General features: G+C 41.9%; 1 protein-coding gene across 2 annotated transcripts in view; it reads left to right on the top strand.

Moving 5' to 3' along the window:
• Positions 1–15,280, top strand: part of GYPC (glycophorin C (Gerbich blood group)) — a 28,203-nt gene extending 12,923 nt beyond the window's left edge. Inside the window, exons 2-3 of one of the 2 annotated variants that reach the window (XM_033161877.1) lie at positions 10,803–10,853; positions 14,286–15,280. In XM_033161877.1, the coding sequence (XP_033017768.1) occupies positions 10,803–10,853; positions 14,286–14,482 (248 nt within the window). In that variant the 3' untranslated portion in view covers positions 14,483–15,280. The remainder of the gene's footprint in view (positions 1–10,802; positions 10,854–14,285) is intronic. The other variant, XM_033161888.1, reaches the window with a different exon arrangement.
• The last annotated feature ends 205 nt before the right edge of the window (positions 15,281–15,485 follow it).

Here is a 15,485-nt window from a genome sequence, read left to right as displayed (position 1 = left end):
GATATATGACTTGTGGGCAGCATTGAGCTACGTGCATCTCAAGTTGTGCAGCTGCGATCAAAAGGAATCTCTCAGCTAATCTGAGCAATATTCACAATCCAGTGCCAGCCTAGAAATGCTGAATGGATAATGTGTTATGTGTGGTTATGAAAGGCACAGCGTCAAACTCTCAGTCATGAATCTCTTTAGGTGGCTTTAATAAGACTTTAATAACTCTTTGCCTGAACACATTGTCAGGGTTTAACTCGAAAGCATGCAGTATCTCATGTAATAAGAGCCCCTGTCAAATGGCTGTCCTACTATTGCAAGCTTTTGTTGCCATCAGATCTCAAAGTTCCACCCAGGCTTGCTGTCTTTAGCATGTTCTAATTTTTTCATCAATGGGGAAAGACTCATACAAGTTTTGGCTCTTATATACATCACACAGATTATCTCATTGGTCTGCTGGAATTTTCAGAGCCCTGATTTAAACTATGTAAACTAGGCTCATAGCAGCAAGAACGGTCATCCTAATTCAGAGCAGGAAGCCCAAGTGTGAAAGGGTGTCCATGCTTTAAAGACTAAGGCAGGGATGGGCAATCTTTTTCCTCCAGGTGTTGTTGTATCACCAATTCCCAACCGTTCTGGCCAATGTGGCCAGAGGACACAGATGATGAGAATCGTAGTCTTCTGGAAGGCCACAGGTTCCCTGTTTTAGATGTCATAGGCTGCATTTTGATACCTACTTATTTGGGAGTCATTTCTAAGAAGACATGTATAGGATTGCACTATGCAATCTGACCAAACTGCGGGAGGCAGTGGAAGACAGGAGTGCCTGGCGTGCTCTGGTCCATGGGGTCACGAAGAGTTGGACATGACTAAACAACAACAACAACAGCATCCAATCATTTCCAAGTTGTGGTGCTCCGGCTTTTGTTAAAAACCTGTCAATAACACCCTGTCATGCTAGTCTGAAAATACCTTCCAACATCATATGCTGCTGTGACAGCAAAATTTCCATGGGGTGTTAGCAAAAGGTAGCTACTCCTATTGTACCTCCCCCTCCCCCCAGTATGAGCTGCTACTGTGCCAAAGGGATTATTGCAGCCTTTTCACAGAGCATGCCCTTTTTTGCAGAACAAAACAGCAATCCCAAATGTGCTGAGGCAATGCTCCCCAAAAAGTTAGGTCTGGAAGCCACTGCATCTTTTGAAGCAATGCTATGGTGCAGCCTGTATGTCAAGTAGTTGTTAGCAGTATTCTGGTTGAAATGTGAGTTCATCAGATTCAAGTGGAGGGAAGGCCTGAAGCCCACGCTTTTACACACTGCGACTAACCCAAGTTTATATTCCCAGTCCTGCTTCCTGTTCAAACTCCCATGTGCAGTCTGTGATTTCTGCTGCTTCTTTGAGACCTGTTGCTCTTCCAATGGCAATGCCACTATCCTCCCTGGTTCACTAGTGGGAAAACAACAACAACAAGGCTCTAACCTTTCTCTGTCTTTTGACTGAAGTGGGTGAAATTTGCACACAAAAAAGTCCCTCAAGAGAGCATAAAGCCTGCCAGTGATTTTTATACTAGGCACCTCTAAAATGTGATTTCACCCACCCTCCAAAAAGAAACCATCTCGTAACTTTTCATTTAGGGGCAGAATTGGATGGAATTTGCAGGCTGAGTCACCACTTCAGAGAACATGAATCCTGTCAAATTTCAGAAGGATCACTGTAGCAGTTCTGCCACAAGGACTGAAATGGGTAACAACAAAAGGAATCACTTAAATATCCCCATGTCTTTTGTGTGCAATTAGTCTGAAAATCACAGACATGAGAGATCTCCACATTTGCAGACAAATAGGCCCAAAGGCCAAGCACTTTTAAAATGTTTTTGGTATAGAAAAAACTAAAAGAGATTCATTTTCCCAACTAGACTTGTCAGTGATAAAGGAGCTCTGAAATGTTGAGAAGGGGGGGGGGGTTGGGCTCTGTAAGCATCTTAAGGTGCTGGATATCTCCCTGGAGATTTGATGTAGGAGGACCAGGTTTCAGTTGGCTGCTTGACTGCTCAAACTATGTGCCTCCACCTAAGCTTGACTTGTCTATTTGTAAATATGAATGTTACAAAACTCCAATAAGCCTCTAGTGACCTCCTTCCAAAGGAAATCCAAACTGAATGTGCAATGCACCCATGGAACTTTGCTCTTCTCGGAGTAATGGGGCAAAACTAAGGTTAACTTCAAAGGACAGTGAAGCTGGAGAAAGATAAAACACTTCCTGTGTGGTGCTGCACTTCACAGGAGTTATAAAATTCCCCACAGGATTGCTGGCTCTTCTTTCCAAAGAATGAATCACCCTTCCGCAAAAAGAGAGGATGGCTTCAGCAACTTCTCCCTGCACCCTCCTGAGCAGTAAATCTAGAAATATGAGGAGGATTTCCCCAGGACCAAACAGTTTGTACCAAAGAGCAAGTACTACAGATAGCACAAAGCTTCTTCTGCCCAGACCCAGGCTGAATCTACACACACACACACACACACACACACACACACATGAATGAGAGAGAGAGAGAGAGAGAGAGAGAGAGAGAGAGAGAGAGAGAGATCACTGTGAAAATGCCTTTATAATAAATGTAGTAAAGTATATATGGAATTTGCCATTAGCTCATCAGCGCCATCTAGTGTCACATTTGTAAAATGCACTTAACACACACTTAAAATGTATTTGCAGCTGTATTTGCAAGACGGTTGACTATCAGATGTTGCTGACCCATTCACAATGAGCCATGGTTTTGCATGCCACTAACTAAGGCATGATATGTAGTGATGTACAAAATGACAGTTTGTGCTCATAGTTCATAAGTGGCACATCATATGGCAGAAGCAGAATGGCAGAATGTCAGAAAGGGAGAAAATGCAAATCAAACAGCAGATACCAGGTAGGGGCCATAGCTGATGGGAAAGGCCATAGCTCAGTGGCAGAGAAATGGCATTGCATACAGAAGATTCAATCCTCAGAATCTGCAGGTAGGGTTAGAGAAGACTCTTGTCTGAGACCCTGATGAACTGTTGTCATTCAATGTAGACATCACCAAACTAGACGGGCCAATGGTCTGACTTGGTTTAATGTAGCTTCCTATGTATGTTGAGGTCTCAAATCACATGATAGCTTGTGCATAGCATCATTTTGCGGCGGCTGTTTTACCCACAAGAAAATGGCTTCTGACTAGATCCACTTGATAAACGCAATATTGACTTTGACACAAGCAGTTATTTCATGTGCATGTATGAAAACAGGAATTGGCAAACAAATTTCCATATTTGTCTATTATATAATCTTAACGTCAGCATCTTCCAAAGCTAGTGCTGTTCATAGCTTTCCCCTGCATCCAATTCAACAGCAAGCATTTTGCTGGCATGATGAGGATTATCTTATTCCATATTTATTATTAATAATATTGCTTTAAACTGCTTATCATTTTTTATGATGGTGATCTTAATCTTCTTGTTTATTGTTGCTGATTGTGTGTTTTACAAAGTTTAATGTAATGGGTTTGTATTTTAAAAACAGCGTAGCCTACTTTGTGCAGAATTTCCCCAGAAAGCACACTAGTTGCCTCATAAATAACTAAATAATTAAATTTATCAAATGGCACATAATGTTAGAAAATAATACTTTGTTGATAACCCTAAAATGAGCATGTGTTATATTGAAAGAGTTCTGGAAGGCAGAATACTTTGAAGACTTTTCTCTGACAGGTTAGGCTGAGGGAGACCCTGTGTGGAATTTTAAAGAATTTCTCTTCAATATTATTATTTTTCACTAGCCACCTATAACCTGCAGAATTCTGTATGTTCTTCCATTATCCACTTTGAGCTATAATCTTATGTTCTATCTTTAAAATTCAGAGATATCTGTGACATAGGCAGGTGCTTCTAGTGTCCACCATTTTGTTTTCTCTAAAGTGTCTCATGGGAGCATTGTTTCAGGACATTTGGGAAAGAAAGAATGCTTACCTCCTTGTAAGCAATACAACCAACCAGGGGCCAGGTAAATGGTGGCATCCTACCATGCCATCTGCTACTGAGAGGGACAATGACACCTCTGCCTACAAGGTTCCACTATGCAGATCAGGCAAACCTTAAGAAGGAACACCATAGAAGTGCACCAGTAGTGGTGACTGGAAACTCACAAGAAAAGGAGAAACTGAGAACCGTGAAGCTTTTCCCCTGTACCTGAGAAAAAATAATCTTCTAATCTGTTCCCTAACCACTTCTCTTTTAATTCATTCTAGTTCTCCTTTAAAAAAACCAACAACAACTTTTACCACCCCAGTTCTTTCAAAATCATTGTTAGACTTTGCAAAATCCCAAATAGTGCGCTCCTCACAGGGCGTCATTCAAATCCAGCATCTTGGTGTATATTTGCATAATGTGTTCTAAATTGTGGATTTCAGTTATCTCTAAGCCAAACGACAGGTGCACTGATGTGCAGTATGTAGCTATGTTCCCACCTTTTTGCTTTTGTAAATTACAGGTGTGCATAGTATGTGTATATGTATGATCCTTTTGAGAAATGCAGGTTGCAGGGAGGGGTGGCTTATCTCTCCAAACTAAAATTTCACCCCCTGCAGAGCACCAATACTTGGGCGGTGGGGTGTGTGTGAATAATTTGTTTGTTTTTTTATACTAGCTATGCATAGGAGGGCAATTTACGTTCCAGTCATGCTGGAGAGGGAAGAGATAACTTTCTCCCCTTCTCCAAATGCTGAATTCCTGGTAAGCATCATCCTCTGCTCCCCAGAAAAACTGCACTTGTAATTAATAAAAATTTAAAGGGGGGGGGGAGGAAGCTACACAATGTACATTTTGGCTTTCAGCACAGACTTTCAAACTGGGTAGAACATGGCAGAGTACAATCAGCCCCATTTATGGGGTTCATGGCATCACTATCTGGAGGCCATAAAAAAGAAACAAAGATATTTAAGAGTCACTGGATTTCATCTGGGTTGTCTTTAAAAAAACAACAACAACAAAACTGCTGTTGTTTTCCTGACCACAATATGTGATCTTTGTTCACTGCCTTTGAAACATCTAAACAAAAGAGCATCTATCCTTTGGGAGCTGTATACCCATCGCCCTGCATTGATCAATAAGCAATGGTACCACACGGATAACACTGCTATGGCTCACAGGACAGCTGCCTTTCTTTGATTCTTATTTTTGAGAAAATGTTAAGAAAACTGTAAGCCCCTAGGTTAATTAATGGAAGTGACAGCAGCAGTCTTAGGCAGCAGGAATCAACGCCGGCAGTTCCGCTGTATTTTTCAAGCCAAAGGTGGGCTGCTCAGATTATATGGAGTGCATTAACATAATGAATTTAATTCCTCAAATACTCCACAGTTTAACTATGTTGTTTCTGTGGAAAAAACATCCAGCAAATACCTGGGGCCTATAATTTTATTTGCTACCGAGGCAATTAAATATTTGCATCTGAATGCAATTCGAGGCACAATCCCGTTCACTCTGAATGGCCATTAGTTCTAGAAGGATGAACACCGGGCCTTAAGTGTTTTGATTTTGAAGCAATCCGTGTGTTTATCTGCATTTTTCTCTAACCTCGCCTTCTGAAGACGATCCATTTACAGTCACCTAAACAATCAGTGTGGTTGTTATATTTTCCCCTCCCCAACCCACCATTATTATCCTTGTAATAATTTAGCATATAAATGGAGGCCAAATTATTCTATCTCCTGTCCAGATTGACAGATGAGAAGCTGTTCCTTAATTTTCAAAGAGCGGCGTTGATGAGTTTCACCATCTCGTGGAAGGCGGTGATGGGTTTTTCAGCGGAGAGAATGTCAGATTGATGAATTTGCTCTGATGACCCCTTCAGAAAAGTGGATGCCAACTCCAGTGGGGCACCAGAGTTGGCAGCAAGTATTCAAATAGATAATGGGTAACGCTTTAACTGTTCAATATGCAGTTTGAACAGAAACCTTTTGATACAAAATGGGATTTTGCAAGCTCTCTCTTTTGATTCATGCACTCTTAGGCTAGCCTTCCCCTACTCCCTTCAACTCCAGCCAGCATGGCCAATGGTTAGAAATTATGGGAGAGTATCAGGCTGGGGAAAGTCTACCCTAGATGACTTCACAAGTATACTTTAAATATAAACTTGCAGTCAATCATGACTCCCCAATATGGAGAAGGGCATAGCTCATGCAAAAGGTCCCAATGCTTGGCATCTCCAGATAGGTCTGGCCATGGGCATAGCCAGAGGGTGGCAGAGGGTGGCATCTGCACCCACCCACACCCAGATCAAGTAAATAGAGAAAAATACTTAGCTAACTGACCAATCACGCCACAGATAGTTCAGTTCTTCCCCCCACTAACAAAAATCCTGGCTACACCCATGGGCTTGGAAGAGACCCCTGCCTGAAATCCTGGAGAACTGTTGCCAGTCAACATAGACAATACTGAGCTAGTTGGGACAATGGTCTGACTCGGTTTAAGGCAGCTTCCTGTGTTCCAAATAACTGTAACTGCATGATGCATGCATTTCTCACACACTTTATTTTTCAGTGAGCACCTAAAATGTAACAAGTCAAGTGACCTTCAGCAATCTTTTCTTGCACTCCTTGGCCTCTAGCCTGAGATTTAAATCTATATGGAAAATCAATGAATGGCAGGTGTTGGCAAGAGGGGAAAAAGCATACACACTAAAAGCAGGGAGGATGGACACAATTGCAGAAGCTGCCTGGTTTGTAATTTTATAGACAGAAATACAGAATGTGATCCCTGTCCTGTTTTCTCCTCCAACCCCTTTTCTTCTGCAGTGTAGTCTGCACTGGCAGATCTTATTGCAGAGAGGGCACAAGCTTTTAAGATTTAGAACCGAAGCTTCTTAGGGGTTGGGTCACATTGCTGAGAACTGCCAATTCCTCACACAGGACAAGGCGGTTCCCTTCCACGTGCCCAGTGTAATCTGTGGGCCAAACTAGGCAGTGGTAGGAACACAATTAATGTGCCTCCCTTTTTGTTATGTAGTTAGGAGTCTTGGGGTGGTAGAGAGGGGAAATCTCACTCATTCTCCCACTGCAAACAAAATGGCCTCTCTTGAAATTGCTATTTGCATTTCAAGGGCACCAGTGGGAGATTTCCTTGAAATGGAAATAGTAGAGGTTTTGTTGATGTTGTCAAGACTGTGACATGGCAATAGAGAGTTAAACGCCTCCTCCCAACCTATTGCAGTCCAAAGGCTGCTCAGGCATCAAGAGTGGCCACCATTTTACATAGTAATAACGCACACACACCTAAAAATAGGTGCTGAGTTGCAAAGTGGGAGGGTGGTTTTCCCAACAAAATCCACCAGTTTGGCATAGGGAAAATGAAAAGCTGGCCAGCATCATGGTCATGAGAGCCCACATCCCAGCAGGCAGCCCAGTGACAAGAGCCCCCTTGGACCTTCTCCTCCTCTTCCCCATTTCAGGGTAGCTTGTTCACCTGACTCTCCCTCTGGCCAAGCAGGATGAGCAAGTAAACATAAGTGGAAGTGAAAAGGAGGCGGAATAACTGCCGCTGCATTCTTGCTCATTGGTTCTGTCTGGCAAGAAAACGGCTGGCAACAATGGTAACGAAAGTGCAAACTCACTGAGGGAAGGGCTATTGAGGGTGTCTTGTAAAAGCTCCCTCCTGCAGACTTCCCCCACAAAACAAACAAACAAACAAAAACTTCAACCCATCACTGGCAACAGTAATAAAACCATGGTGTGCTTTCAGACAGCCTGTGGAACGAACTTTCATTCATTCAGGTTGGTTTGTGGGGAGATTAAAAAATGGCTGTTGAGGAGCATTCCTTCTATTTGTTTGTGTGAACTCTATATGGTGTTGCTTCAAAGCAAGTGCAGGTGCATTGCCCTGTCACTTTTCTTATTCTAAAAGGTCTGATCTTTGGGGGGAAGTGAGTTTGTTGGAAAAGACCTCCCAATCAACATTAATTACACAACCTGAACGTGCCAGTATGTGATTGAATCCCACCCAAAATCAGCAACAGTCTGGAATTGCTCGACGAAAGCTTACTGCTCTTGGTTCAAGCTGCTTAAATTAGAGTTGTGCTATTTGTGTGTAGCTGTGGTAGCTGCAGTCTCCAACCTATGCACTCTGGTCCCATTTATTTATATACAACTTCAATGCAAAATTAAAGCCATTACAGCAGATAGATAGAGAGAAAGGCAGGGTAGCGGAACTAGGGAAATAAGAGCCTCTCAGTTTGCTGATGCATTCAGTATCTTGTAAGATAATGGGAAAGAAAAAGGGAGTTGTCTGAAGTTTCCTTTCTTCCTGCAAAATGCTCCCACCCCCACCCCCCTTTTCCTGCCTTTTATTAGTCTGAATTTTTCTTATCTAAAGTGAGGGCTATAATTAAGTTTGAGATTTCATGCCTACTTTTTCAACCTCTCATAACTCTCTCAAACCAATTCCTTTTCTTAGATTCTTTTTTTTAAAAAAAAACAAAAACACCCGCACCCATATCCACACACACCCAATGTTGGGTTTTATCTAATTCTGGCGTTGTTATAATTCAGTAGAGAATGTAATTGGAGTTCTGGGAGCCAAATTCAGCCCTGTGGTAAGCAAGTAAAGGTAAAGGGACTCCTGACCATTAGGTCCAGACATGGAAGAATCTGGGGTTGCGCCACTCATCTCGCTTTACTGGCTGAGGGAGCCAATGTACAGCTTCCGGGCCATGTGGCCAGCATGACTAAGCTGGTTCTGTCGAACCAGAGTAGCACACAGAAACGGCGTTTACCTTCCTGCCGGAGCTGTACCTATTTATCTACTTGCACTTTGACATGCTTTCGAACTGCTAGGTGGGCAGGAGCTGGGACCGAACAACGGGAGCTCACCCTGACATGGGGATTCGAACCACCGACCTTCTGATTGGCAAGCCCTAGGCTCTGTGGTTTAGAACACAGCATGACCCGTGTCCCTGTGGTAAGCAAGTGCCACTTCACAAAAACTGCACCTGTTTATGATAAATGACCTAGATATCCATCTTTGTTGTTCCTTCTGCAGCAGTCAATTGTAGTAAACCCCCAGACTTCATATTTGAGATAGACTTTTGCTCTTACTGAAATGGTACATCTGTGGGTGGGCTTTATGAGTTGAAACTATGGGGGGGGGGGTGTTTCACACTACTGAATGATTCTCTTAAAACAACAACTCTGCACATAGAAATAGAAATAAATGTCCTAGTCAAGCCTTATTTCCCCATTTTCAATGAGTTTTATGAAGAAACATTCAGTCATGTGAGTCCCCACCTGTTGTATGAAATGGTACAGGCCAGGGACAGATTTGCCAATTGAATAAATCTTGGGGCCATTACAATGCTTGTAAACCAAGGGAGAGAAATTACTCATAGGAGAACCACATTCATCAGAAAGGGCAGATGAGATTCCCCTCCAATTTCAAATTGGGGAAAAAAAAATAGTGACCCAAAAGCAGCCTCCTACTGTGTGATTTTTTTGAAAGTTCACTTCATTATTTATGTTCTTTTTATAAATCCCAAACTAAAGATGTATACAACAACAGCAGCAGCAACAACAACAACAACGTTATACATACATAACATTGATGGCAGCTTATAAAGTCCTAAAACTGATGCTTGAAGGAGCACAACTTATTATACCAGCTTGCCCAACTTTTGAGCTCTGCAGGGGAAACCATTCTTGCCACCCCACTACTACCGTGTTTCTCCTAAAATAAGACACCGTCTTATATTTTTTTTCGCCCAACAAAACACAGTATGGCTTATTTTCAGGGGATGTCTTATTTTAATCGCGTTGCATCGGTACGCTGCATAGCCACGCCTCTCCAGGCTGTTTTAATGGGAGGTACCATGTCACTATGGCTTATTTTCGGGGTATGGCTTATTTTTGGGGAACAGCTTATATTTCGCAAATGCATGGAAATCCTGCTATGTCTTATTTTAGGAGAAACAGGGTAGGTGGTGACATGGAATAGGGTTTACTCTTACTCCTACCGGTATAGGTTACGCCCCAAGCCTCTAGAATCTAAGGCCTCACACACAAGACGCCAAACAATGTAGAATATGTCAAGTGCACAAAGTGAAAGACAAACCAGGATCATGCATAATCCATCAGTCTAAGTCCCAAACATGATCAAGATGCCATTTACACATCTTCTGCCATTCGACTTAGAACATGCATGTTTCTTTCATGGATTTTGTGCTTGTGAGGGAAAACGAGGGAGGAAATGCATATGCTTTTATTAATTTTCACCCAGAGACGTTGACAGAAAATATTTGTAAAATTTTGTAGATGTTTCCTTGGGCTGCAGAGCTACTGCACAAGTGTTCTAGTACTGTAATATATTTTCAGTGTGTACAGCAGGGATGGAGAACCTTTGGCCCTCTGATGTTGGAGTCAGCAGTGATGGGAGTCGTAGTGCAACAGCATCTGGAGGGTCTCAGGTTTCCCATCCTTAGTGTGTATAGCATGGGGCATCCTCAATGCTTGAATTAGGCTTCTTCTTTTTGATTTACAGTAGTTGAGATTCCTGCATCACAAAAGACTGGACCAGATGAACCTCAAGGTCCCTTTCCAATGCTACAATTTGATGATTTGAGTATTCTAATTGCTGCCCTTTGCAGTCCAGATCCTTCACATTCCTGGTTTCATGGGAAGAAAATGAATGGAATGGTTAAAAACAAAACAGAACAGAACACTGCTCCATTCAGTGCAGTAGCAGTGGTTATTTATCACCCGAGATCTCCTGTCTAATTAGATTTTGTATATTCTATTTCTAGCTGCAAATATTGGAAGCTCTCCTACTGCAGCTGATATTGCAGTCATCGGAGGTAAGAACACAATCTTGCTTGAACAAAGGCTGTATTTCACAGAATAGAAGAAACAAAACAGGACTCTCTGCCTATGCCCAGAAAAAATAAGTATTATAATATACACCTACTCAGCTTTTCTGTTGAAAAATCAATGGTGTGATGCAATATGTCTCTGTTAATAGCCTGTGAAAATGTGATAAACCATTCAGACCAAACCTGAAAAGACATCTATAAAGCTGCTATACAACAGACTTTCTAGCACATGCGATGAAGGCTTCCTTGGGGAGGGTGGAATATAATGGAGAGGGTACAACAAAATGTGCACTCTCTGTATGTATGGCATTTATTTAAAAAAGGCAAGGCTCCAGACTTCTAAAAGTGTGGCTTGCAATTACAACCTTGCTGAAACTACCACAGACCTGCTGACAACAGGTTGGAGCACAGCACTGGAAGTGCAGAGAATTGGCAGAAAATATGTTTGGTGCTTGCATTGATGGGGTAAACAGCCCAGGGGTGTAACAGGCATATGTACCCAGAAGGCTTCCCAGTTGTGAGCAGCGGAGAGAGAGAGAGAGAGAGAGAGAGAGAGAGAGAGAGAGAGAGAGAGGAAGTAAAGTCTTTGTATGTTTACAACAGGAGGTATTTAATATCATTTCATAAATTATTATTATTATTATTATTATTATTATTATTATTATTATTATTATTACAGCATCACAGAGAGAAAGAAGGTCTGGACTGCACAGTCCCAGTCAGAGTGCTAAAGTCTAGAGAAAATCCTACAGATAATAGTAGGATTCAACCAGCTCTTTCTGTTAGCAGAAGCTAACACAAGGACTTCCACTAGTGCAATAGGGCTCCCCCCCCCGTCTTATGCACCCCTCTTGTTTTCTCTAAATCCAGTTTGGTGGGTCAGGAGAATCCTCAGAATGGTGCAGGGGGGGGGGAGAGAGAAATGGATTGTTCAGTTGGGCAAGCAGAAATCCTTACACTGATGGAACAATTCCCTTAGTGCTAAACTGAGTACTTTGACACCCCGCCCCCCAGGACTAAACAGATAAGCCCTGTATAATGAGGGTATAGAAGATGAAAAATAGGGGTTGTATCAAAATACACCCTACTCAGATCCACCAACTGACATGAATAACTCAAATCAGTCTATTTAAGTGGGTCTACTCTTAATTTTGATTTAGCAGTAATAATATTAATAATGAATTATTATTAATGATTTAGCAGGCAATAATAATAATATTAATGATTTTGCAGGCAAGACAAATGAAGAGGCGAAAAGCAATAACTGGGATTAAACAGGTCAAAAACTTGATTCAGGAAACACAGTTTAACCCACTAGCTATTCAGACCAGTATGAAGGGAGTGTTTTAATGCTTCTCAAACGTTTGTGTCTAGTGCAGTGCTAAGTAAGCATCCCATCAGCGGAAGGATTCCCACCTGCACAATGGGACTTCCTACCACTCTCCTCCTCTAGGCACTCCCTAATTCTGTTCTGGAGAGTCCCCTAACCTCCCAGAACTGATTGAGGAGGGTGTGGGGCAAAGTTCAGAGTGGCATCTGATAAATCACCCATTGCCTGTTAAGAAACGCAGATGTGCAGAAGGTTCCTCACTGGAGCTGAATGCAGTCCCTGTTGGTTGTACCATACTTTGAATACTATATAGACTATAGACAGCAGCCTCACATAGGGCTGTTCTGCCTTGTGGGTATCCTCACATTCCCACATCTCATTTTAAGATCTGTGAGAGCCCAGGGCATCTGACGTCATGAGATTCTAGATGATTCTATCCCAAAACCTTGTGGTGTGGGGCCTCCTCTTTTACTCCCCACTAACGGAACTTCACTGCAAGTTTATCCGTGCACATACAAAACCATCTTAGATTATCAACTGGTGTTAAGAAGAGCATTCCCTCTCTAGGCTTTTCCACTGATGAGAGCTGCCATGACAGAAACTTGTTACAGCAATTTTGCTACAGTCCCATTAGTACATTGCCGTACTAATTCAAGTTGTTCGCTTGAATTACTATTTCTCCCCAAAGAAGCTTCTTAAATGTTAAGGTGTATTATTTGGGCCTTCTTTATTTCTATTGTGTTTGCTCACTTCCTTGCTGTACTTGCTAATTTCAGTAATTCACCAGGTGGATTCCCCGTCATTAGTGGAAATTAGTGAAGTTCTGCTGTATTTCCCTTAGGTTCCATCTCTTGTAACTTTAATTTCAGCTTCCTACAAGTTACAAGGAGGAAAATTGAATTGTGCTGAGTCCCTGAGGCTTATTAATACTGTACAACATCTAAAGAGCATTATAGCCTATTGTGCTTTGAGAGTCCATCACGGGCCTTAAAAATTGATGAATTCCCTATTGGAGTCACATTATTATACCAGAGGCAACATCTTTACAGGGGCAATTTTCTTTTTCATAGCAGTAACTTTGATTCCTGAAATCAGGCAGCAAAAGCTCTGAGGGTTTCTTAATGCTTCAGACTTGAGTGTGCTTTGCACAGGTAAAGTGATTTCCCATACCCATACCATAACCATTGTGGGCTTGCTTCAGGATCCCTGGTATGGTGATAGCTTCAGAGTCAAATGTTTGTGGTAAGCCAAGCTTGAAAGACTAATTGTCCAAGATCAGACCCAGATCTGCAGAACAAACAATGAGTAATACTGAAGTCCTGGTTCAGACTGGTTGGGTTGACTGTAGAAAACCAAATGAGAGGAGAGGGGGAGACCATGCTAGAATTACTGCTTGAGGAATTCAATTTTTTGCCAATTCCAATATAAACTGACTCTATTCACACTCCTGGTTCAGACTTAAGCTTGGTTAGGAGCAACAGAGAGAGTCTGTGGCAGGACTGGAGCAGGAATTAAGTAGCATTGAATCATATAATCTGTACAAAAAAATATGTGGCCCACACCAAGGTTGGCTCAGAATCTTACATACATAAAACCATGGGAGATGGAAGCACTGACAAGATCTGAAAGTCTCAAGCAGCTGCCACCATGGGTGCAGAACAAGTCTACCAAAATGTAAATATAAAATAAAATAAAAAATTCCTTCGAGTAGCACCTTAGTTGGTCTCTAAGGTGCTACTGGAAGGAATTTTTTATTTTATTTTGTTTTGACTATGGCAGACCAACACGGCTACCTACCTGTAACTGGAAAAATGTAAGTGTGTGTGTGTGTGTGTGTGTGTGTGTGTGATTTTGTTGTTTCTTGTTTTTGTTTTGTACTGCTTATATTTTTTTCCTCAATCCGATATTCATCATCACAATGTCAAAGCCGCTTTCTGATGTGTTGCTGTGTATGAATGCTTCCTCTTTGAAGGGTTCAACATAAGCACCCATCTATGCATAACAAAACAAAAAACAAAAAATAAAACCTTCAGCTATTTGAAATCATTAATGAAAGGGAACATTCAAATGTTTCTTCCTCCCCATAGGTGTCATTGCAGCTGTAGCTTTTGTCTTGATTTGCCTCTTGGTAGTGATGCTGAGATACATGTACCGGCACAAGGGCACCTACCACACCAACGAAGCAAAGGGAACCGAATTTGCCGAAAGCGCGGATGCAGCTTTGAAAAATGACCCTACCCTTCAAGAAGCCATGGATGAGAGCCGGAAAGAATATTTCATCTGAGAGCAAAGGCAGCCCCACTGAGTCATACTTAGTCATTCTCTCCTTCCCAAGGGAATCGATCAGAGACATCAAAAAGCACCGGGATACAGCAATTGCACAGAGGAGAACAAGGAGACTAATTGAAATATTGCTGCTTGCCCCCCAAAAGAAGCAACGCCGGATCCATGGCTGTTTATTTGATTTTAACAGCACAACTCAGTTCAATATCAGATCAAGAGAAACAAAACAAAACAAAAACTCAGGATGAGTGATTAACTGATAACAGATAATAGCATCAAATGTCAAACCTTGACATTTGGCAAAAAAATAGCAGGCACCAACTGAAAGCATCCTCATAGGCTCGTTGATCCATCCCACACTGATACAGCACCTGAAAGTGAATTTTAAGCTGCAACCCAACAAACGTTGTGATGTATAAAACAGAGGGTCTTGGCACAAGCACTACTTTGAACACATATATTGTATCCAGATACTTCGTTTTTCTTAACATGCATAAGCTTGCCAGTGTGAATATATATGTGTATGTTTGTTTTGAGAAGACTACAAACAAAAGCAACCAGGATCTGACAGAAAATGCAAAGAAATTCCTGAGAAAACTTTTTAAAATGAAGGGTTTTATTTCCAGATAGCTAGTGTGGTGTCATAATAAGACTGTGTGCTGGGAGTGTAAATTGGTTTGCTGGAAGCCTGTGTTGACTTATAGTTGTTGTTGTTTAAGAAGAGCTGCCCTTGAGCTGCTCTTTCACTGCTCTTCTGAGATTTTATATTTGCCTGTATTAAACTGGCTCCACCTGCTTAGTTCTCTGCGTTTCTTGAAGCACTTCTGCCATAACCCAGAAGGCCGTGCAGAAGGGGGAACTGTACAGACAGACACTATGACATGGGAGTCCTTTGTCCTGAGCCATTCCTCCTAGTTCAACTGAACAAAATGGGTAAGTTGCAACCAGGGCCACAGCCTAAATCAAACTTAGAGTCAGTCTACACAGAACCAATCTACAATCTA

Source organism: Lacerta agilis, chromosome 1 (assembly GCF_009819535.1).
Source record: "Lacerta agilis isolate rLacAgi1 chromosome 1, rLacAgi1.pri, whole genome shotgun sequence".
Classification (NCBI taxonomy): Eukaryota; Metazoa; Chordata; class Lepidosauria; order Squamata; family Lacertidae; genus Lacerta; species Lacerta agilis.
Note: the sequence above shows the minus strand (reverse complement) of the source record. Positions and strands in the feature narration are given on the sequence as shown.